Source organism: Gekko japonicus, unplaced genomic scaffold (assembly GCF_001447785.1).
Source record: "Gekko japonicus isolate JY-2015 unplaced genomic scaffold, Gekko_japonicus_V1.1 scaffold2191, whole genome shotgun sequence".
Classification (NCBI taxonomy): Eukaryota; Metazoa; Chordata; class Lepidosauria; order Squamata; family Gekkonidae; genus Gekko; species Gekko japonicus.
The window spans coordinates 198,019-220,975 of record NW_015171571.1 but is presented as its reverse complement, the minus strand read 5'-3'; the positions used below and the strand labels follow the sequence as shown (position 1 = coordinate 220,975).

General features: G+C 39.4%; 1 protein-coding gene across 1 annotated transcript in view; it reads right to left on the bottom strand.

The window, feature by feature from the left end:
- Window positions 1-2,091: 2,091 nt before the first annotated feature.
- LOC107117647 (mitogen-activated protein kinase kinase kinase 5-like) overlaps window positions 2,092-22,957 on the bottom strand; it is a 155,628-nt gene continuing 134,762 nt past the window's right edge. Inside the window, 5 exon segments of the mRNA XM_015419802.1 lie at window positions 2,092-2,273; window positions 3,872-3,948; window positions 11,187-11,299; window positions 13,289-13,401; window positions 16,947-17,190. Of these exon segments, the coding sequence (XP_015275288.1) occupies window positions 2,213-2,273; window positions 3,872-3,948; window positions 11,187-11,299; window positions 13,289-13,401; window positions 16,947-17,190 (608 nt within the window). The 3' untranslated portion in view covers window positions 2,092-2,212.

Below are 22,957 nucleotides of genomic sequence, written 5' to 3'. Positions count from 1 at the left end.
GTATATACCACAAGATTCTTAAATATCAAACTTCAAAATTATAAAGTTTTTTTCCAAATGGTATCTTACACCTCAAAGACTTTACTATAGTCATTCTATTGTTTCACCTCAATGTTGGAAATGTTTTAATGATATTGGATCATACATACATTGCTGGTGGGCATGCCAAAAGGTGCAAGTATTTTGGAAAACGCTGTTGCCAATCATAGAAAAAAATAACTGGTATAAGGATTCCAAACTCTCTGGAGTCTCTTTTATTAAATTGTTGGAGTGATTCATTTATGACTAATCAGAAAACAGAAATAGTGGCTCTGTTATTGCTGGCAGCAAAAACCTCACTTGCCCAACTTTGGAAATCTGTTAAAATTCCAACATTGAGACTTTGGTTTGATAAAATTTGGGATATAGTAGTTAATGATAAAATTGCTATGCAACTGTTAATTGTGGATGGTTGTGTTAAAAAGAATACATTTTTTTTGGAAAAATGGTTTTCCCTTTTTCAATATATAGAAACTGAAGGGAGTCAATTTAATGCTCTTCCTATTAAATATAATAAGTTTGCATTATATTAGTTTTAAATGTGGTATATACATCTACAAGAATTGTTATATTATGATTGATGTTCTAGATTTATATGGTTTTGTATGTTTATGATTAATTATTTGCTATTTGTCTAAAGTTAAGTTATTAAGTTACATTGTATGGTTGTGGAGTTGTAAATGTTATAAAAATTAATAAAAAACAGAATTAAAAAAAAAAGGACCAGGCAAGACAGTAGAGGATGTGAAAGACCCCTCCTTGAGACCCTGGAAAGCCACTGCCAGGCTGAGGAGACAGTACTGACCTTGATGAACCAATGGTTTGATTCTGTATCAGGCAGCCTCATGGATCTTCAAGCACATAAACAGTCACATCTTGTGTATGCTGACGCAGAGCTTAACAACATGTTCAGTGGGAGATCTGTGAAAACACATTACTGAAATCCACCTGCAGGGATCTGCCAATCTGCTCAGAGAAGCAAGGGAGAGAACTAGGTTTTTTTTTTCCCTCTGCTGTTTTCTTGTTTCTTTCTTGTTTCCTCCTCTGCTGTTTTCATCCTCATTTGACCTGTGGCAGTGTGGTACCTGTCTGTTTTATTCACAATAGCTGTTTTATTTTCATTTTTCTTCATTTACCTCTGAAGAAGTGTGTGTGCACCCGAAAGCTTCTACCTAGAGTAAAACTTTGTTAATCTTAAAGGTTCCACTGCACTCAAACTTTGTGTCATTTACCCCTGTTTGTTATAATTCAAGCCTTTCAGTAATGCCTTTAAAAACATTCACGAGTTGTGTTAGAACTGTACATTATTCTTTATTTCTTAAATGTATGTCACAATGGATAGCTTTAGAACAAGCTAACAGGACTGTATGTAGTTCAGGCATATGCAACTGGTACAGTTCAGTAGTACATAACACTAAAAACAAATGCACTGAAAACTGGGAGTTAAGTTACTAAAAATAAATGGTTTGAACATTTAAAGTGGATTTAAAGTACCAACAGTTACATTGTGCATACTAGGAGGAATGAAAAGCCACCAAATAAATTATACATGATAATTCCACTCCAGATTATGAATATACACACACACACAAGGATTTTGAGAAATGCTTCTGGCTGGGGGCCTTCGCCCCTGCCTACAAGAAACTTAATCCTGCCACACAGTTTTTCACAGCACCAGCCCTAAAAAAGCTCCAAGCTGTACACAAGGCCACCCTAATATGGAAATGATGTGCCTCCTTTCCACAGGGAGAAGGCCAGGTTCAGTCTCATAATTTACCCTTGCCTTTTCACACATTCTGATATATATACAAAACTGGAAAAGTTAATTTTCACATTTTGGTTTTGTTTCAAAGATGTAAGAATCACACAAAATCTTACAACTGGTCTGTGTAAGATCAACATTGGCTTTTCTTAAACATAATAGCTGTTCCAACATTTTAGAAAAAGAGAAGGTTCTATGTTAAAAAAAAATTAAACTAAAATAATATTTAATGTTGTAGACATAGTCCTTACAGACTTAGGAGAAGATGCAGCCAGAAAGCTGCAGTGTTCTTAACAATGGTAAACAAATACTGGATTAAAGTGCAACAGCATCTCTTTGACAGAAATCTTGCTCTGTGCCTCAGGAAAGCTCCAGTTCTCTGTGGAGATAGAGGAATTCTTTTCAGCAAGGTCAGGTGTGCTTCTCTCGGAAGTCAGTGATAGCCTTCCACAGTGTGCATAAAATCCCACCTCTGTAACAGAAAATCACAGTGGACTTTTTACTTACAACGAACAGGTTTGGGACATTCTCCAAGCAATAGCAAAACACATTTTTAAAGTTCCCCATAACAACACAATTCCTAAGTGATATTAAAAATTCTTTGTAGTCTGGAAAGAGTCACTTGTGAATATTTTAATGTAAAAAGTGGTGCTAAAACAATGAACATTCTTATTCTTGACAATTCAGGGTTTAAATCTTAATTACAGATAAGGAATATGCAAAAATACCCAAAGTTAAAACACTAATATAAATACCTCTGTATTAACTATTGTATGAGGAATGAGAAGGAGTGGGAGAAAAGAAGCAACCAAGATAATTAGGGGGTTGGAGCACCTTCCCTATGGGGAAAGGCTGAAGAGTCTGGGGCTTTTCAGTTTAGAAAAGAGACAACTAGGTGGGGGGACAGGATGGGGATCAGATGGATCTGATCCAGCATGGCTCTTCTTATGTTTGTAAGTAATACAGTGGTCAGAGTATCAAACTAAGGTCTAGGAGACCTGGCTTTAAATCCCCACAGTGCCACAAAACTTGTTAGACCCTGAGTCAATATACTCTCTCAGCCTCACAGGGTTGTTCTGAGGATAAACTGGGGGAGAACAATGTATGCCACTCTGAGGCCCTTGGAAACAGGACAGAATAAAAATGCACTTCCCCAATTTATCCTCACAACAACCTTGTGAGGCTGAGAAAGTATATTGACTCAGGGTCTAGCAAGTTTGTTCCAGTTAAAGGTTCCCTTGCTCGAAAGCCAGTCGAGTCCGACTCTAGGGTTGCGGTGCTCATCTCCGTTTCCAAGCCGAAGAGCCAGCGCTGTCTGAAGATGTTTCTGTGGTCATGTGGCCGGCATGACTAAACACCGAGGCGCACGGAACACTGTTACCTTCCCACCAAAGTGGTACCTATTTATCTACTTGCAATTTCTTGCTTTCGAACTGCTAGGTTGGCAGGAGCTGGAACTAGAGACGGGAGCTCACTCCGTCATGCGGCAACTTGGGTTTTGAACTGCGGAACTACTGACCTTCCACAGCCTGCAGTTCAACGTCTTAACCACTTGAGCCACCACAGTTCCTTTTGTTCCAGTTAACCATGAGATAAATTATTCTATGTGTACTGAACCCAACAGCAAATGTACAGGATGGGATCAAGCTGTGACTGATAATGATCACGCCTGTCAACTAGACTTTCTAGTAGTATATTCTAAGAATGGATACAGCATAACAATGTTAGAATATAAAATCAGTCATAAGGAGAGAGCTTTGTGCAAACTTTACCTACATGAATCCTTTTTCTATTTAAATAGTCCACTATCCATATTATCGCTAAATATATGCACTGGATTTACTTTAGCTATCTTACATACTTTTCAGTGAGGAAAAACTCAGCACCATTTGTATGAAGTCGAATACATAAAGATTTTGTATAAATGTGCAATAAATGTTGAAGCATGGTATCAACAGTCACAAAATCTTATAAATAAAAGTTCATGGTAATTATTGTTTGTAAAAAGAACAATAAGATCTTTGGAAAAATTAGTACTATGTTATCTATTTTTTAAAAAGGTAAAATTACCTGAGCCTAAGGCATTTTAGATCATCTCGTGTAACATAGCAGAGAACATCCATTAGCGTGTAGTCTTCTGCTAAAAACTAAAGCAAGAAGTTTACAATGAAAGTTGTGTTGGCTGTTCTTCCATTCTGGCACTTTTTCAAAGTTTTAAACATTCCTGATCAAATGATAATTTACTGCTATAAGAAATGCATACATCTCAAAATGTACATTGAATATAGTTTTTTACGACATCAATTTTGTGATTGTTGCAAAAATATTCTTTTGAATGATCTGCCCTTGAAAATCAAAAGGTAAATTCATGTGATAAGGCTATATTATCAACAAAGTTAAGCATGAAATCAGTTGGCTTAAGGTTACAATTCTTTTTGCTGGACTATGGACATAGTATACTACAAAATACTTAATTCTTCCATAGATACTCTTTCACTCACACACTCATAGCACACTACATAATAAAACTGATAAGAACTACTAATAAACAAAGGAGTACCAGATATCCAACCTACTGAGAAGTTAATGATTATTTGAAAGACAGATAAATGTGGGATGTTAGTACCCAATGTAAAGCTGTAATGAAACCATATGACAACCTTCACTCAAGAGGTCAAAAGACTGGATTTTTGTGACTTCCAAAATTCACAGGTATAGAGATATCATGGCATTTAAAAATGAATACCCTAACTAAATGTTATGAGAGAATTATGGCTACTACTGATCCTATTAATTTAAACAGTAATATCTAGAGACAAGTGATGCGGTATCACACCAAGTATTTGCTACCCCCTCCCACACAAAATCTAAGTTGTCTGATATATTAGCCATTTGGAGTACTAGTATGTTCCTTCTGCGTAGCTCATCAAGGCTTGCTCAAAAGTACAAAAACTGGGTTTAAAGTTTGGTCTGCACACAGAGCCCAATGGTGGAGCCTAATGCTTCTGCCAACGGGCCTCTTTTCTGCCATTTCATAAAGGTTCACTGATCAGTATCACTGTTGCAGTCTCATTTTCCCAGTCATCACATTTCAGTACAGCTGCTGGTATTTTGCATTCTAAGTAACCCCCAGTTCTTCACACTACTACAAGGAAACAGTCACAAATGAACATGATAGTACTATGTTTACTTCTAGGGTGTACCCCGCTGGTCACCTAATTTTAAATCCGTTAGAGAGAGCCCACTTTCATATGCATAAGTCTAGTCCATTTATTACCTCCTGCTACAGTGACATGTAGCTGAGCATTCTATCCAGAATATAGCCCACAATTTATTTGTTTTTTTCTTTGACCTTATCTACTATGTATCTCCTGATTATTTATTTATTCCTTACTCTTATTATTTTCACAATGTATAGCTTTTGTTTAAGTGTCTTTCACTGATTTTAGTCTATTTTCTATTTCAGGAATATTTGTGTATCATTTAATTATATATTTGACCCCCCAATATTTTTTATTAATTTTGCAACACAAAAAAGAGACAAACAACAACAATACATAAACATCAACAAATACACACAAAAAAAGACCACCATATCATATCTTAACACAAAATTCTAACATGACTAAATACTTCCACCTTCCCCAACATCATCTCAGATCACATTTCTAAGTGTATTTCTAACCACACCTTAAATCTCTCTTTACATTAATCCTAATCACAATTAATCCAACAATAAAACTCTATAGGAGATTAAATTCAAATGATTCTTTTTTATCTGTCTATAATTCATAACAACATTTCAGCAAAACAAAACAATAATAATAATTATTAAATTCTCCTAATTTCTCATATTTTCTTAGTTAACCCTTATCAAATTTCCAACATTCTTTTTATAAACTATAAAATACTCATTTTACCTCTAACTTTACCTTTCTTTCCTACTTCTTTAGCCACACTCTTTGGCACTGCATTGTATTCTGCTTTCAATCCATCTCTACACCTGCAGATCATCGCCTTTTCCCCTTTTATATATCTGTTCTAACAAGAATTATGTTACCTCCCTAAGATACTGTATAATTTCTTACTTGTACTTTTATGGCTTTTACAGTGTATAACATCTCATAACCATAGCCTTTACCTAGTATATAGTATTTTATAACCATTACCTATCTACCCTATTTCTTAATAGCTTATTTCACCAGCTTGCAGCAAACAAAAAGAAATAATCAAAACTTTTAGCTATAATATTCATATCTCATCTCTTAAAGACAAAACAAAAGTCAAATAAGCTGGGACATCAAAATTCTAAACTATATATTAACTAAATAATAACTAAAATATTCATGCCTCATGCCTCTTAATAAATTCTATTCATATTATTATAAAATACCATATACTACACCCATTTTCTCCAATGGTACTAAGAAATAGCTATTTTAACTCACTGAACTTACAAATGTACTAGCTACTTTACAAATAAATTGTTAATTACCTTAATTGCTTATTTTGGACATAACACATCATACAGTAAAGCCACCATATGCACAGAGTATCACAATTCCTATCTAAAATACATCCATCTTTCATCTTTCCTTTAACCCGTAACTTATACAGCATCCTTTTTTTTTAACAACCATACATAAATGCCTTCTCTCTTTAAATACATGAGCTTCCCTTTCCATTCGTTTCCTTCAACATTTCAGGCAAAGAAAGATTTCTGTCCCGTATTCTTTGACCTTTTATTATTTCTTCCACGCTTCTCAAGTTTCCTTATACAGGGCTTTAATTTTGCTTTAAAAAGTTTAGTCTTTTTGTTGGGTAAACATTCCCAAACATTTTTTTTCTTCACCTCCAACATCGCAAAGTTTCCCTGAAGTTCTTCTGAGTACGGCTTTTGGACACTAACTTTCTCAAGTCCCATCTTGCATAAAGTCAGTGTTTCCTGCACAGTGTTACCTTGCCCTCTGGTCTGATCTTCCACAATACACTGCTGGGACTGTGAATAATTCCCCCTTTTTCCCCCATCACAAACCAAAAGTGAGTTCTGAGGTTTCTCCAGAAAACTCTTACGAGCTTCATTAAACGTGTTTCGACATTCATCCAAAGGTTCTTCTAAGTATGGCATTTGTACACTGAGTTTCTCAAATCCTATCTTACGCAGATCTGGTTCCGGTATGGCGCTGCGACGGACGGCGTTCGGGGTTCTCTTGAGCTGCCCAATTCTCCTTCGTTCTCTTTGGAGCCCTCCGGTTTGGGATGGGCTCTGCCGGTACTCCCGTAGAGAGGACCGGTGCAGAGGGCTTTGTTTTTGGGGGCCTCTTGCAATCGGCAATGTGGGTGTGTGGTCTTAACCACCCCGAAGCAGGAGCGACGGATGGAATACAGCATGATTTTCATGCCTGTATGTAGTGGAAGCCTTCCGTTTTAAATCACTTTGGAGTACAAATAACTACAGCAACATAGAAGAAAAAGTTGACGAATCCGTGAGTACGCATATTTTTAAGCCTAAACTAGAGAAGATATGACCCCAAAAATAACGGCCCAAAATGGAGAGAAATAGCGGCCGGAGGATTTATGGGCGTAGACTTACTGCTTTTGTGTTTCGGTTCTTGCGGGGACACTTTATCTCCTCACTTCGGCAAGGATTTATAATAGACAAGGGAAGAAAGAATGTCAGTTAAATTTTACAGCTCCTAGAATTTGAATAAAATACCTCCTAAGGTGTAATTAAAATGGCAATGATAACATGAGGGGAGGAAGAAATTGACGAGGATATGGAAGTGGGTGAGATGACTATTGAACAATTTTTGAGAGTGTTAAGAAAAGGAATACAGAAGGGCATTGAGGAAGCCTGTACAAATCTCTTGTAAAAAATGCATGACCCACAATTAGAAACAGAGAAAGAGAAGGATTAGAGTCAGCCTACTCAAGGTGTTTTGGAAAATCTGGCATGCTTCCAAAAGACTGAGCGTCCTCAGAATGTGGTGGAGAACCTAGACTTTTATCAAGAGAAGAAGGACGTTGAGATCCAAACCTCTCCAAGTAAAATAACTGGAAAAAAGCTAATGAAATCAGCTTATATAAATAGAGTGATAGTGGAAAGAAATGTACAAAGACATCCTTTCAAAAGAGAAAAGAGTTGGAAGAAAAAGAGAATGATACGACATGCATGGAAGTTTAAAATGGACCATAAATTACTGGAGTTGGAGTTACTGAAAGTTAGAGGGGGGCGGTTAGAATTAAATTACCATATACACAGAGAAAGAAGACATGTAGACATGTTGCTACAACTAAGCAGGCTACTTATGTATAGGAGGAAAATTAAGGTATATGAAGAGGATGAAATGATTGATTTCCTTATATATGTCTTGCTGGAAAAAATGACCCTAACTGAAGTAAAAGATTTCTAAAATAGTTAATATAAAGGAACAAAATGTCTTTTTTAAAAGCATAATTCTAAAAGAATTAAAAAACAAAACAAAACACGATTATTTATTGGATAATATGTTTGGGATTCAACCGAGGAGTATTAGTGCTTAATTGAAGGTTAGATATGTATTCATTGGATGAAGCTGGTTTAATTAATAGATCTGTTTAGTAGAAAAATGATAAATAGTTCGTGGGGAAGAAGTTTGAATTAAGGTATTATAGACTAAATTGTGAGAATTATAGCTCAAAGATCATAATACTATGGGAAGTTGATACTGGAAATTTAAAATGGTAAAAAAAATAAAATAAAAAATAAATAACATATATTGTATCAAGAAATTTATAGAATAATGTCGTAAGGAAGTAGGAACTGTTTGAATCTTGCCTTGTGAGAGTATTGGTGACTTTAAATAATGATTAATTGGTTGAATAAGTTTGAATAGCTTATAAAATCATTATGAACAAATGAGTATAGTTTGGGATATTAAGCAACTAAATCTAAAAGTGGGTACTCAGAGGAGAATTGTTTTATTGTTTGAGTATGAGAATAATGTAATGTCTGATGTTATTCTTTTTTCATGCTTGGCTGTGTTGCTGTAGAGAAAATATTTCTAGTTTATGTATGTAAAAAAACCCCTATCTTACGCGGAGCCAATGTTTCCTGCACAGTGGTACTTTGCCTTCTGGTCTCGTCTTCCACAGTATACTGCTGGGGCTGTGATTGATTCCCCTCTTTTTCCCCATCACAATCCACAAGTAAGTTCTGAGGTTTCTCCAATAAACTCTTACAAGCCTCCTTAAATGAGCTTCAAAATTCATCTAGCAATAGCTTTTTAAATTGCTCCACAGTAAATTGCCCAATCTTCAAATTTTCTAAGTCCTGTCCTTCCTCCATATCCTTGCCATTTATTTCATTACTCATTTTTCTTACTTCTTTTAAATTAGCCACTGTAACTCCAGACAATTATGCAGAAGAAAGCCTTGGCCATAGTACAAATATCCTGCAGACGGCATTTTTAAGTTCAGTTTAAATGAGTAGTGTTATCTTCTTACCCCCATAAATCACTCACACAGACTTCATTCTCCTTTCTCACTCCGGCCGCTTTCCAAATTTTAGGAGAAGGGGGGAAAAAGTATTTAAAAGGGGTATTTTAACACAGTTAATTGCCTTGTTATGGTTGAAATGCACTTGGTCTTCATATAAATCCTATCTTCTTCATTCTTGTTATAATTCTTGTCATGTTAGAAAAATAGCTGGTTTTTTAAAATGGCTGGCTGCAGCTATGCAAAAACATGGCGACCATGTTTTTGCTCTGTCGATCGCTCCTGCCTTGAGGCAGAAACGGCCTCTCCCACACACTTGCTGTGTGTGTGGGTGGCCAAAAACAAGCCTTTGCTATCTGATCTCCCTCCAAGAGAGCAGACAAAGCTCCCCCCGGACTGAAAAGACCGGGGAGCTTCAAAAAGAACGAAAAGAGGATCGGGTGGCTCGGGAGCCTCCCGTAAAATTGCCCGTTGCCACGCCACATTGGAAGCAGATCCGCCAATTATATATTTGATTTTTGAACTTGTCAGTAATACTCATTCAAGTCTTCTTCCACTGTCAGTCAGACATTTTTGTATAGTAATAACCAGGGCTTTTTTTTTCGTAGAAAAAGCCCAGCAGGAACTCATTAGCATAATAGGCCACACCCAACAGCAGGAACATATTAGCATATCAGGCCACGCCCCTGACAGTGCAGCTCATTAGCATATCAGGCCACATCCCCGTACGTTCCCTTGGCTTGCCCGGGCACCCTGCGGCTGCTGGGAACCCGGGCAAGCCAGCCCTTGGAGGAGAGGGGAGGCTGTTTAAACTGCCTTCCCTTGGCTTGCCTGGGTGCCCCACAGCTGTGGGGAGCCTGGGCAAGCCAGCCCTTGGACAGGTCGGGGAAGACACAGGGAGGCATTTAAATGCCTCCCCGATCCTTCCAGGCCCCCCCCCGGCCCACCTGCCTCGGAGTCACTGGGGGGGGGTCACTCTCCAGGCCTTTTCTCTGTAGCCACGCACACAGAGGTTTTGGCTGTAGTGGGCGAGGCCAACTCTGAAGCCAGCTGGAACTCCATTCCTGTGCGTTCCTGCCCAAAAATAGCCCTACTAATAACCAGGAACTAGAGTCCTCAGACTGCAAAAAATAACTGAGGCAATGCATACTGTCCAAGCCAAAGTACAGCAACGCAAGCAGTTAGATCCAGGTTAAACTGGCACATTTTCCATGCGTTCCCCCTTTCCACTACAGGGAACCCCCCCCCCCATTCCTCATTTTATGGGATTGCAGTGGGAGGTGGGAAGCAGGCAAGTTCTGTTCAACTGTTGGAAAATTTAGTCTGGATGCAATCCAGGAACTGACCCTAGTATATAAATGTTTTCACACTTTAGATGTAGGATGCTTAGCTCCAAAGATTTCAATACAGCTGAGACAGAAGGGGTTGTTTAAGATTTCATAGGTCACAGTTACAAGTGCACTAATGTGTCTGAAAAAATTATTTTGAGTTCACTGTTTTTGAAGTTCTTGACATTTGAGCATAAGACACTTGATATGTAAAACGTCTCTGAAGGAAGCCTTAAAGTTCAATGGAAGAGCACAGTTTGCATGCAGGAAGTTCCAGGTTCATTCTCTGGCATCTCCAAGTAAAGGACAACTACTGCCAGTCAAAGTAGACAGTCATGAGCTAGGTGTCCCACATGGCTTCATAACCACAATGTCTTTTGACATATTTTATTGGAATATTTATTTATATCCTGGAAGAATAGTAACCCTTTCTACACCTTCTGTACTTTCTTCCCACATCATCTTTATCCCTTCACAACTGTGGCTAAAACAACAGTGAAAGGTTTTTCCTGTTTGGGCACTGAGCCTTCGGATCTGCGAAGATCACAAATCAAACATACCTAACAAAATATCTTTCCTACCCTGTTTATCGTTTCTCCATCAGCACCATGAACTTGCAGCCAATTAGTGAGATCAGGATCTTCAGCCCTTCTGCTAGTGGTGTTAAGGTTTGCGACAGACCAGCCAGGGATATCTAAAACAATTTTATTGAGATAAATAAATCAGTTTCTTTCTATGATTACACAGAACCATGCCATTTTCATTAAACTTCCCAGCATTCACCCAGGCTCTTAGATACAAAATTTCACATCATGTGCCTTGTAATTATAAATGGAAGGGTCAAGTGATGGATAAGTATGATGACTGTTAAGGCTAAGCTTTTGCAAATTGTAAACTGAGAAGGGATGAAAAGATAGGCAGGGTTGCAGCTTTTACTTAGCCAGCACGTTCAACGGAGCTCCCTTAGAAGAAACATTTTTATTCATGGTCATTCTGTAAATAAAATACAATTAGCTAGGTATTATTTTAGCAGCCAGAATAGGCAAGACTAGCCTGATCTCATCTAATTTTAGAAGCTAAGCAAGGTTGACCTTGGTTAGCACTTGGATGGGAGACCACCAAGGAAAACCAGGGTTGCTACCTCTGCATGGAAGGCAATGGAAAAACCACCTCTGCCCATCTCTTACCTTGAAAACCCTTTGGTGGGCTGCCATAAGTCAGCTGCGACTTCTGCACTTTATTATTATGTACTATTTTACAATTTAGTGTGAATGGTTATAAAAACTGCAAGTTAAAAACAAGAGAAATGGATTCAGCTAGCCATGAAAAAGTTATATATCAGTTTACATGTGTAAGGGAGTGCGAGCTCAAGTTTTGTGAATTAATTATAGGTTACTGCTTGTTAAGAGGTTTGTTGCATGAATTGATTCATGAGGTCTTAAGGATTCTGACACTGGATGAAGCGAAAATCCATGTACCCAGGCTTTCTATTCCCAGTAGTGATCAGCCAGATGCTACTAGGCGACCAAAAGCAAGATTATAAGGCCCATGGCCTTCTTTGTTGAGTGTCAAATGCTCGGGACACAACGTGGGAGGGCTTTATGCCCTCCTTCTGGGTTCCCTCATGGCATCTGCCTGGCCACTATTGAAAACAGGTGCTGGACTAGATGGATCTGATTCTGCCAAACTCATATTATGATCTCATATTTTTCTTTTGGGGAAAAAATGATTTGAGATGTCAAAACTTTTAAAAGAGGTAATCATATTATGATCTCATATTTTTCTTTTGGAAAAAAATGATTTGAGATGTCAATACAAATCCATGCATAAAGAATAATAAACACTTAGGGCTGTTTAGCCTAGAAAATAGGCAAGTAAGGTGTGACACGACAGAGGTCTCTAAAATTATGCATAGTGCAGACAGAGTGGATGATGAGAGGATTTTATCCCTCTCTCATAATACTAGAATCAGGTCATCCACAAGTTGAAGGGTGGGAGATTCAGGACATGCAAAGAAAGTGCTTCTTCACACAGCACATAGTTACACTGTGGAACCTGCCGCCACAGAATGTAGTGATGGCTGCCAACTTTGAAGGCTTTAGAATGGGAATGGACAAATTCATGGAGGATGGGGCTTTCAATGGCTACTAGTCATGATATCTACTCCCACCAGTACCACTTTATCTAAGCATGGGTGGGTGGGAGGCTGCTGTTGCAGTCATTCTGCCCGTGGGCTTCCCAGAGGCAGAAGGTCTGCCACTGTGTGAACAGAATGCTGGACTTGATGGGCCTTTGGTCTGAGCCAGCATGACTCTTATATTCTTAAAACTGGGATTATTTAAAAGAAAACAGAAAAATCGTAAATATTTCTGCTATTTTCTAGGGATAGATAAATCCTGGTTCAGAATGAGATTTGAATTTGGAGAACACTTGTTTTACTGCAGCTGTAACAGTACCTGAAATAATAGGTGTGCTATGGGCATACAATACTCTTGTTTCAACAGACTTACTACTGGTTAGCGAATGCGATAAAAGCACTTTTAAGCCTGCAGACAAAGTGACTGAAAAGGGGGGGAAAGGGAGGGGGAGGAGTGCCTGGAAAGGCTCCAAGTGTACCAGCGTTATTTTGAAATAATTTTCTGCTTTTGTGGAACCATTGTTTTTGAAGATTCTAGTAGAGCACCTATTGGCTGAGTCCTAAGCTTCAGGTTTTTGATTTCATGTTCCTTTTCTTCTATTGCTTGATGCAACAAGGTTTGAAATTCTCTTTCCTTATGCACTAGCTCTTCTAGTAGTCTGTTTGAAAGACAGAGAGAAAAGGGGAGAATTAAACTTCACTGTGTGTTTGCCAAGTGCCTATTAACATCAGTAAAAAACTACAAACCATGGTACAACATTAGCAATTCCCAAAAGTGATTTTAATATGTTTGCACACTGTCAGCGACAAACAAAACTACAAAGCACAGACTTTCTGCACTCTGAAAACACAAGCGACAGCTATATGCCCATTTCTGAAGTTCCACTGAAACCTACAAAACTTACTTCCAAGTAAATATATTTACTGTGTAGTTTCTATTCTGTTACTGCTCCAGGAAATTCTAATGAAATCACATTGAATAAAAAATCAAGTCAGGTAAGAACACTCTCTAGCCTCTCCAATGATTTAAACTAAGAATTAGCAACCATAATTAAGTAGCAATACTCAACTGTCTAGCTAGACAACAGCGTTTATAACTAACTGAGTTGGCTGAGTCAAATGGTGCCATTGTTTGTTACTGTTGATTTTAACTGCCTACTGTAATTGGATTTTATAATTGTTATTTTATATATTGAATTGTGTATCTATAGCTGTTGTAACCTGCCCTGAGCCTGCTTGAGGGGGAAGGTGGGCTAAAAGCCTAGTCAATCAATCAACTGGTAATGACAAGCTGAGACAAAGCTTGAAGTGGGATAAAAAAGGAAGTGGGATGGGTTTGCCTCAGAGTAAGCAACAGAGTCCCTCTCTCAGATAAGGGATTAACATCTTCTTGGGGGATTTGCAGCAGGGCCTCTTGACCTGCCCAAAAGGTAAATGGTGTGTGTGGGGGTGTGTGTGTGTGGGGGGGTGGGCCCTCTACAGTGGTAACAGGTTGCGAAAGTGTTGCTTGAATGGTACATGGTATAGCCTAGTGAGCCCCCTGAGGCATCACTTTGGAGGATTAAAGGGTAATCCTCTGACCAGAAGCCTGGGGCCTCGGTGTCTTCATGGACCTGGGACAGGAACCACTTGGGAGATGCCATTAGCTTTGCCCCATAGGCCTCACAGATAGTGGGACAGGATGTGACATGCCTCCCTCGAGCACTAAAGAAGGTTTGGCAAGAAGAAACATGAGCTGTAACCACATGATGACTCAGGGCTCGGAGCCAGGGTGGCCTTGCCTGTAAGATCAGGGATGCACAAAGAGAGGAGTCCCCGTGACTCTCCTGCACCCCACTGATTGCCACACTGCAGTTAGGCTGGGAATGGGGTTTTGGCCTGTGTTTACTGCAGATCCCCTTTTAATCAATGTAACTTCAGAGGACGGCGGAAGACAGGAGGGCCTGGCGGGAGCTGGTCCATGGGGTCGTGAAAAGTCGAACTCGACTGTGCGACTGAACAACAACAACAAAAATAAAATTGGAAGTAAGATGGTTTTGCTTCAAAGTCTGCCAAGAGGCTGAATTTAGCTGGTTATCCAGTCAATATTTTTGAGTATACAACTGTGTAAACTATTTGATAATAAACATGAATGATCTATTCCCACTTTGAAATAATGGGTCAGATATCAGGCAATACCAAGAGCAGACTTACTACAAATGACCTCAAGTCAGCTGTCAATTATGTCAAACTAAGGTCATGCTGGCAGCAGATCAGCAGCTTCTTACTGTATTGTGACAATTGTAATATGGGTGACATGTTATCACAGATCTATATGCAAGACCCTCTTCCCCTTTCATTTTACTTTTGCTTATCATCAGGTATATTTATCTTTGTTTATTAAGCCGTCTGTCTTATGAGGAACACATTTGTTTCAGTTAGTGCTAAAGGCAGACAAAAATAATTGCTGGCATTTGTGTGTTTATCTATATGTAATGCTGCAAGGTGGGTTGGTGTCATTAAATGTATTAGTTCTAAGTAAAAAAGAAGCAAGCACCAATTCCTACAATACTATCCAGAGTCCAGACAGGTAGAATTCTGCATCTATTCATTTTTATATGACTAAGGTTTATCAATCAAGAATTGCTAAATTCTTGATTTAATATTCTCAAGATCCCACTATTTTATATACTGACATATTTAGACTTGTTTAGCTCCTTGGACTGATTCTTCTGTCACTGAAGTTAAAAGGAACAAAAGCAATGTTTTCTAGGTAACTGCTATCTAGAGATTCAGTAGTTTGAAAATGAAAAAGATAAATGATTGATGCTTTTACAAAAAATGTGTTATTTAATCATGAATTGTGGCAGGAATTTAGCAACCCATTTTATCAAGGCAACTAAAAAAGTTTGGAAAACTTGACATCCTTGCCCTGACTTAGCAAGAAGTAGGACATGCATGATGCAAGCCTGTGTGTGCATACTCCTAGCTAAAGAGTAAACAAGTGCTGGTAGGATTATAAATGCATCCCTCGCTAATGCAGCACTGGGGACACAAATATTGATGCAGAATCACAGGCTGCACTGTTAGCAGTTGGACCCCTTCTCCTGCTGAGGGGCAGTTTAAGGCAAAAGCACCCCTCTGTACATTGCCCTGAAACTGTAAATGTGGGGCACTGCTTGGGCCAAAATGGATGCCAGTTAGGCAGCGGCCTGGGAAAGCAGTTTAAAGGTGTGAGAGACTGGCTGGCTACTTCCTCTTCCTCACCTTGGAGACATGCACAGCTCAGAACAATAGGTCACCCAAGATCTATTGATACACTCAGGAATAATCTCATCAACACCCAAGGCCAGCTTCCCCTTCAACCATTATCGTTGATTAAGCCCCACTCAAGCAATGCTTAAGTCTATTCACCTTGCCCATCATCTTTCCTGCCTGGTGCTTGTAGGGCCATCAAGCCTCCCCCACCTCTTTGTCTACCTCCAGTAGAACAATCAGTTCACTGTCCTCTAGCAGTGAGTCAACCTGCCTCAGGATATGTTTTCCCTATAAATATGTCAACCTGCTGCTCCAACAGTGTGTGTGTATGTTCTTGGGTCCTCTCTCTCGCTTCCCCAAACACTGGCCATTTCCTCTTTGACTTGCTGCTTCTGTGGACCTCTTCAAGACCAGTAATTATCATGCATCCCTACAACACTTTCCCCTTTTCCTCCCTGATCTTCCAGGTTAGCTCTTGTATGTGTTTGCCATGTGCACTCTTGTTTTCTGTCTCCCCCCCCCCCAAATTTGTTCCAATAAAAACCTTTCCCATAAATAACAGCCTGGTTATTTCCAAGAGTTCTCATAGGGACGAATCCCCATATACATAGGTAGAGATCCCAGTTACCCGCCTCTCACTCTGTCTCCAAGCTAATTCCCCCAAACTAAGTGGAGATTGTCTATTTTGGGTAACCGCATCACTATGGTCCTGGTGATGATCTGTTTGGGAAGAAGAATGGACACTGATGGCTCTGAATCAGACTGGGATGCCACTGTTATGCTATGCAATCATGTGATGCAATTTATATGACATTGCATTTGATCTGACATTGATCTGGCCTTTCAGACAACTGATTCTGCATTGCAAATTACTATTTATAAGTTAGATATGAATATAATTCATAATATTGTTGTTGCACTTTAAATATGAAGGAAATTCACTAGGTCTCCAGATGTTAAGAATTACCTATTAGTTTCCAATTTTAGTCGTCCAAGTTGAACATTGAGGGATCTCTGGGCAGCCTGGGATTCATGGGATACTGTAGAGCTGAGGGTGCTCACACCCGAGGTAGCGACGTTACCATCATCTAAAACAAGGCAAGGTTGCTGAATTGTCTGGCTTGGAGGCTGCCCGTCATGTTCTTCACCTTCAATGTCATCCTGATCTGCTGTATCACTCTCTGATGCCAGACTGAAGTGTGTCCTCAGTTCTGTTATGAAAAAAAAGTGTTGTTAATTATAGCAATTAAATGAGAGACAAGCATTATGAATCTGTAACCTTTAAAGCTGCTATCTTTCTGGACATCTGAAGATGATGGGTTGCACCCATCCCCCAAATGGCACCAAGATAAAATCCCTGAGAGAAGAGAGGATAACACTGCAGGACTGATTATATTAGGAAAAAGACAAATCCATGATGTGAAATGGTGCTGATTATAGGAGAAAAATGGGACAGAATGTTGTTGGGAAATGAACTAATTTATGGTTTTATATCTGCTACACACGCAACACATGGACTGTGCACACATCTGTATACCTTGAGCCAAAGAAAGCTGTTTGCATCACCTACTGTGAGAGACTTCACATAGGGAACACTTGCCTGCATTTTATGTTAATGTAGCTTGCACCCATTCAGCGCAAGGCATTGTGGGAAGAAGAAGCACATGTTAGCCATTGTGAGCAGAACAACAACTAAGAAGAAGAGATTCCCCCATTGCTGAGGAGATGAGATGTCACGCAGAACACGGACCTGATCTACATTTGAATTGCTGTTTTCTGTTGATGGTACCTTGAATGCCTGGGAAAGCCAAGATTCATCTGTACTTCAAAGGGGATGCAGGAAGCCGACATTTCACACCTGGCCAGATGGCATTCCATGAGATAGAGTGTAGTATTTCAAATATCGCCCAACCCATAGAATACCTGCCGCTTTTCTACATGCACCAATCAGGGAATTTATGGGATGGACTTGTAAGTAGGTAGGATTACAGATTGGCAAGGTGCCACCCACCTGGAGTTTCAACTATAAAACGCAAGGACCATGCTTTAGGGGTTGGGCTAGCCACATTTTACCATCAACGAAAAGACCATGCTGCAAGTCTTCTGGCTAGCCACATTCTACTACCCCCCCTCTTTCCTGCTTTAAAACTCTTTGTCTTTACTGGATCTCTTTGGGATACGCAGCCAAAGAGATCCACTTACACGCACGTACACACACTTGACCAGCTGGTTCTGGAACAGTGTGATGTAGGTAAAACTTCTAGACAAGGTTTTCTGTCCCTTTATTCTTCATTGCAACAGACAGGACTTCTGAAACAGGCAAGTATGAACCGAAATAGCTACCTACCTACCTCCTAAGTTACTAAACTACTTTATTTCTATTTCTGTAACTCTAAAGGAACCTTGAGTGTATGCGAATTGTGAGACTGATGTTTTTGTATGTGTGACTTTGATATCCTTCAGTAAAAAGATTATTTGTTTTGGAAAAACACCCGTGTGGTCTCTATTACTGGAACTCTGGGTTCAAACACGACCTTGGTATAGCTGGCCAGGACTCACGCTAAAAATTTAGTTAGCCTCTGCTGTAAATAAAGCAGTTGGCGTAACAATGTTTATAGCTCACAACTTTTGCTAGCCACATGCCAAGAAGAAATAAGGCTGAACCTATATCACACTAGTAGGTGTGCTAAGCTGATGAGTAGCTACTTGCAGCAGAAATAATCATAACTGGATTGATAAATAGCAACACCTTAGTGCTCTGGCAGCTAGGGAAGGTGAATGTAAGAAAGAACACTTCCCCAGCTGCTTCGGAAAGCCAAAGTATTACAGGTTAGTCTATGTGCTCCAGAACTTGCAGACTTCACCTTTTTAGGGTCTCTGATAGAGGTGTTTCTCAAATGCCTCTGTTCTTTTTAACTAGCGATCTGAGGTTAGAACTTTAATGCAAATCTTATTTACTATTGAGCTGTGCCTCTTCCCCAGCCGGCTGATTGTATGCTTATGTTTGTTCAGCTTCCTTCTGCCTATCAAAAGTTTCCCCATGGATCTAGTTTTTCTGCCTAGATCATCTGAGGAGGGCCCTGATTTTGAATAATTAGGCCAAAGGCTACAGGGAAGTAAGATAAAACAAAGAAACAAACACAGTTGAAACTAAAATTCTGAAGACTAATTTTGAAATGTAAATGCTCTTTACATGAAACAGGTTTGGCAATGTTATGCTAATGACAGCTGTAGTTTTGTGCTTGTTTACAAATAAACCCCTTTGAATTACACACTGTACAGAGAGACCATAGATTCAGCACCTAATATAACTAGTTCAGAGCCTGACTAGTGTTTGCAGTACATCTAACAGGCAACACGGTCTTGTGTCTTGTTAAATGCTCAGTGTGGCTGCACACAGAATGGAAAGCTTTAGGGATTTTTCAAAAATAATCTCTAAAGCTCTTTCCTGGTCACTAAACTAGAGCACTTTTTCATACAGCAAATGCTTTCATCTTTTCCTCCTAGCTTCAGGGGCTTATACTTTTTTCAGGCATCTGACCTCAGTTACGTTCTTCACACAATAAATCCATCGAGACAAAGCTGCATGAGACCTACCGTTTTTTCATTCTTCTACATTTTGTAGCATTTGTTAAAAGGGACATGTTGCTTTCAAAAAAGCACTCAAAGGGCTGAATGATGAACAGGTTTTGATCATTTTATCTTGGGGTTATATGTCACAATGAAAGCTATTTTTTAAATGGACTGGCCACAGCATTTACTAAGCAACCTGGGAAATGTGCAGCACAACATTATCCTCATAATTTTTCAGAAAGATATTGAAAAACAAATCTGTGCCTTGATGACTTCTAGAGTAGATTACTATAATACATGGGGTTGCTCTTAAAGACTCTCCAAAATTGCAATAACTCCAAAATGCTGCTACCCAGCATTTGTTGGGGGGTGAGCATTGGTGTTTCAACAATATAATGGCTACGTATATGTTCCCAGACACAATTTAAGGGCCTTGTTTTTATTTTTTATGTCCTAAATGGTGTGGGTCTATGTTATTTCTAGGGATTTCTGTTCCTGGAGATCAGTCTTGCTCTTTGACATATGCCCATGTGGTACCACTCAGAATGCTGCTTCATGTGGGTGCAAATCTAGCATTCAAAAAGGGCAGGAACTTTTCATTGCTTACCAGTACACTGAGAAATAAGTTTCCTCCAGGGCCCGCCTTTCTTCTACAATTAGCTCCTTTCAGAAGCATATAAAGATTTTCTTTTAAATATTAGAACTTAGTTATGCTAATATCAAGAGCTGACATTTAATCACTGAGCTGTTTTTAGATCAACCAAGAGATTTTTAGATAATTGCTACCATTGTTTTTAGGTGATTGTAGTTAGAGCAGGGGTGTCAAACTCATTTGTTACAAGGGCTGGATCTGACATAAATGGGACTTTTGGGGGCCAGGCCATGCGTGTCATAAAATGTAATGCCATTTAGCAGAGATATAAACTTTATAAAAGATACAAACACAATTAAAGATTTTTTTTACTTAAAATACAAATGCTTAAAATACAAAATGCTTAAAACTCTTGCGATATTTTGTTTATTTAACAGTCTGTGATAACTGACACCTCCCACCCCCCAAAAGATGACTGTTTAAAATGGAAAGGTGGGGGAATAGTGGGATTTGGCAATGCAATTTAAAAAAATTAAGAAAAAACACAAGGAACACAGCAGAAACCCAAAATATAAAATGCTCAAAGCCTAGGAACATAAAATGGCTGGGCATTGTAAACCTCTCCCCTCTCCCCCAGGTCTACTCAGTGGCAGTGCCTCTCCAGTGTAATGGCCCCCTTTGGCTGTGGGTACCCAGGTTAGTTATTCACTCAGGCACCCATTCTCAGGTCAATTCAGCAGAGACAAATTGGCTCAAAACATCAACCCTGTATTTGCAAGGAGACAACTCCATCAAGCATCAGTTTCAACTATGCAAACACTGGAATGTGAAACTTTTTGAGCTCCACTCCATTGCAGCACAGACAAAGTTGCAAAGAAAATGTGGAATAGATTTCCCATTAAGGTCTTTGGGTCTACTCTGGGACTGGAATGACAGCCACCAGAGTGAAATGACAGTCCCTGGGAGTAGCAGAACCATTCTGGGATTGGAATGAGGGCCCCCAGAGTGGAATTCCATTCCCAGAATGCTGCCTCTACTCCCAGGGGCTGTCATTCCATTCTGTGCCCTGTCATTCCAGTCCCAGAACACAGATTCTATTGCTAGGGACCGTCATTCTACTCTAGGGGCGCGTCAGAGGAGAGTTTCTTGAGCCTGGTGACGCTCCCCCCGCCGGTAAGGAGATTCGACTTGGCAACCCTAGTTAATACTCGCTTGGACTGTAAACCACCCTGTGAATCTTTTTGGACTGAAAAGCAGTGTAAAGGTTTATTGTAAATAAATATGATAAACATTTTACAGGTAATACTAAGCTTGTAAAATATGTAAAGAAACAGAAGAGTGCAAGTTTAAAGAGTTTAAATGAGGCTTACAGCTTTAGGATACTTACAGTTCAGTGGGTATTGTCCCATACCATCACCACTAGACGTATACTCCCTTTCAAGCACATTTTATGGTTGCTATATATTATAGACCCACACAGTGTATATGTACTAAATCAGAAATGTTTGAGACAGCTGGCCATTAAAAAACAAATCTATGTCTATGAAGGGCTAATGGCCATAGCTCACTGCTGTAACATACATGTCATGTGAAAAAAGACACTCATCTACTTCTAACATTACAATTTTATGAATGATATATACAATGACACTCCCACTGAGATGTGTACACGATTATTTTATAGAAGAACTTATTTCTATATTAAAGATGCTTGGAATCAAAGCTAAAGAGAAAGCCAATATTTAAGCAAATAAGCAACATCTCACCTTAAGGTCTGAAAGCCTGGTTGGGGGGGGGGCATAAAATTTCAAGGAAAAAAGGACGCCCCCCCCCAAGTTTTTTTCCCAACTTTGGAGAAATGGACACATTTAGAGGAACAGTGAAAATAATATTTTAAATATTTTATTTTTGAATGAGTGAAATAGTTTTTAAAACAATGATTTATGCTCTAATATGTCAGAAAAATTAAAGCGGAATGGCAACGACCCATGTCTAACAAACCATTCCCAGCCTTTGTAAGAAGACTTTACCCCACTACTTCTCTGGCTTCTAGTATTTTGCAGGTACCGACGGTTGATGCTCCAGTGACAGCCTTACAGTCTACAGGGCTAGTTTCAGAAGATGGACACGGCAACCTGCGAAATAATCTAGACAAACGTGCTGAGTTTGCCCTCAGGAAGACGCATGAGTCCAATTCCATGGCAATTAAGTCCTCAGCTGCGGCCTCTACAGTGTCAAGAGCTGCCATAGTATGGATGAGGAAGCTCATACAGATGCTCCTGGAGAACGACCCAAGGCTGATGGAAGAAGCCACCAGAATCTTAAAAGCCATTTCTTACACAGCTGATGCCAGACTCTATGGTTTTCTCCTCCAAGGCTATGGCATCTGCATATGGCATCTGCATAGTCCATCGTCTAGTTTGGCTTAGGTCATGGCCGGCAGATTATCAATCCAAAGCAATAGTCATAGCTTATCCATTTCAGGGAGATAAACTTTTTGGTGAACCCCTAGAGAAAATACTGGTAGAGACTCGAGACAAAAAGAAAGCACTTCCCAAATTTGTGAGATTGGGAGACAAGGCTTCTACATCCTCCTCCTTTCGTACGCAACATACGCTTCCAAGATTTCGCCAGGACACCAGAAGAATGTCATGGGGCAACAATAGCTTCAACAACAGACAATCCTTTCGTAGAGGCGCAAACAACAACAACAATAGATTCCTGAGACCAAACTTCTTCAGACAAGACAAAGGGGACAAGAACCCCAAACCTGCGTGAGCATGACTATCTACAGACACCAGTAGGGGAAAGAC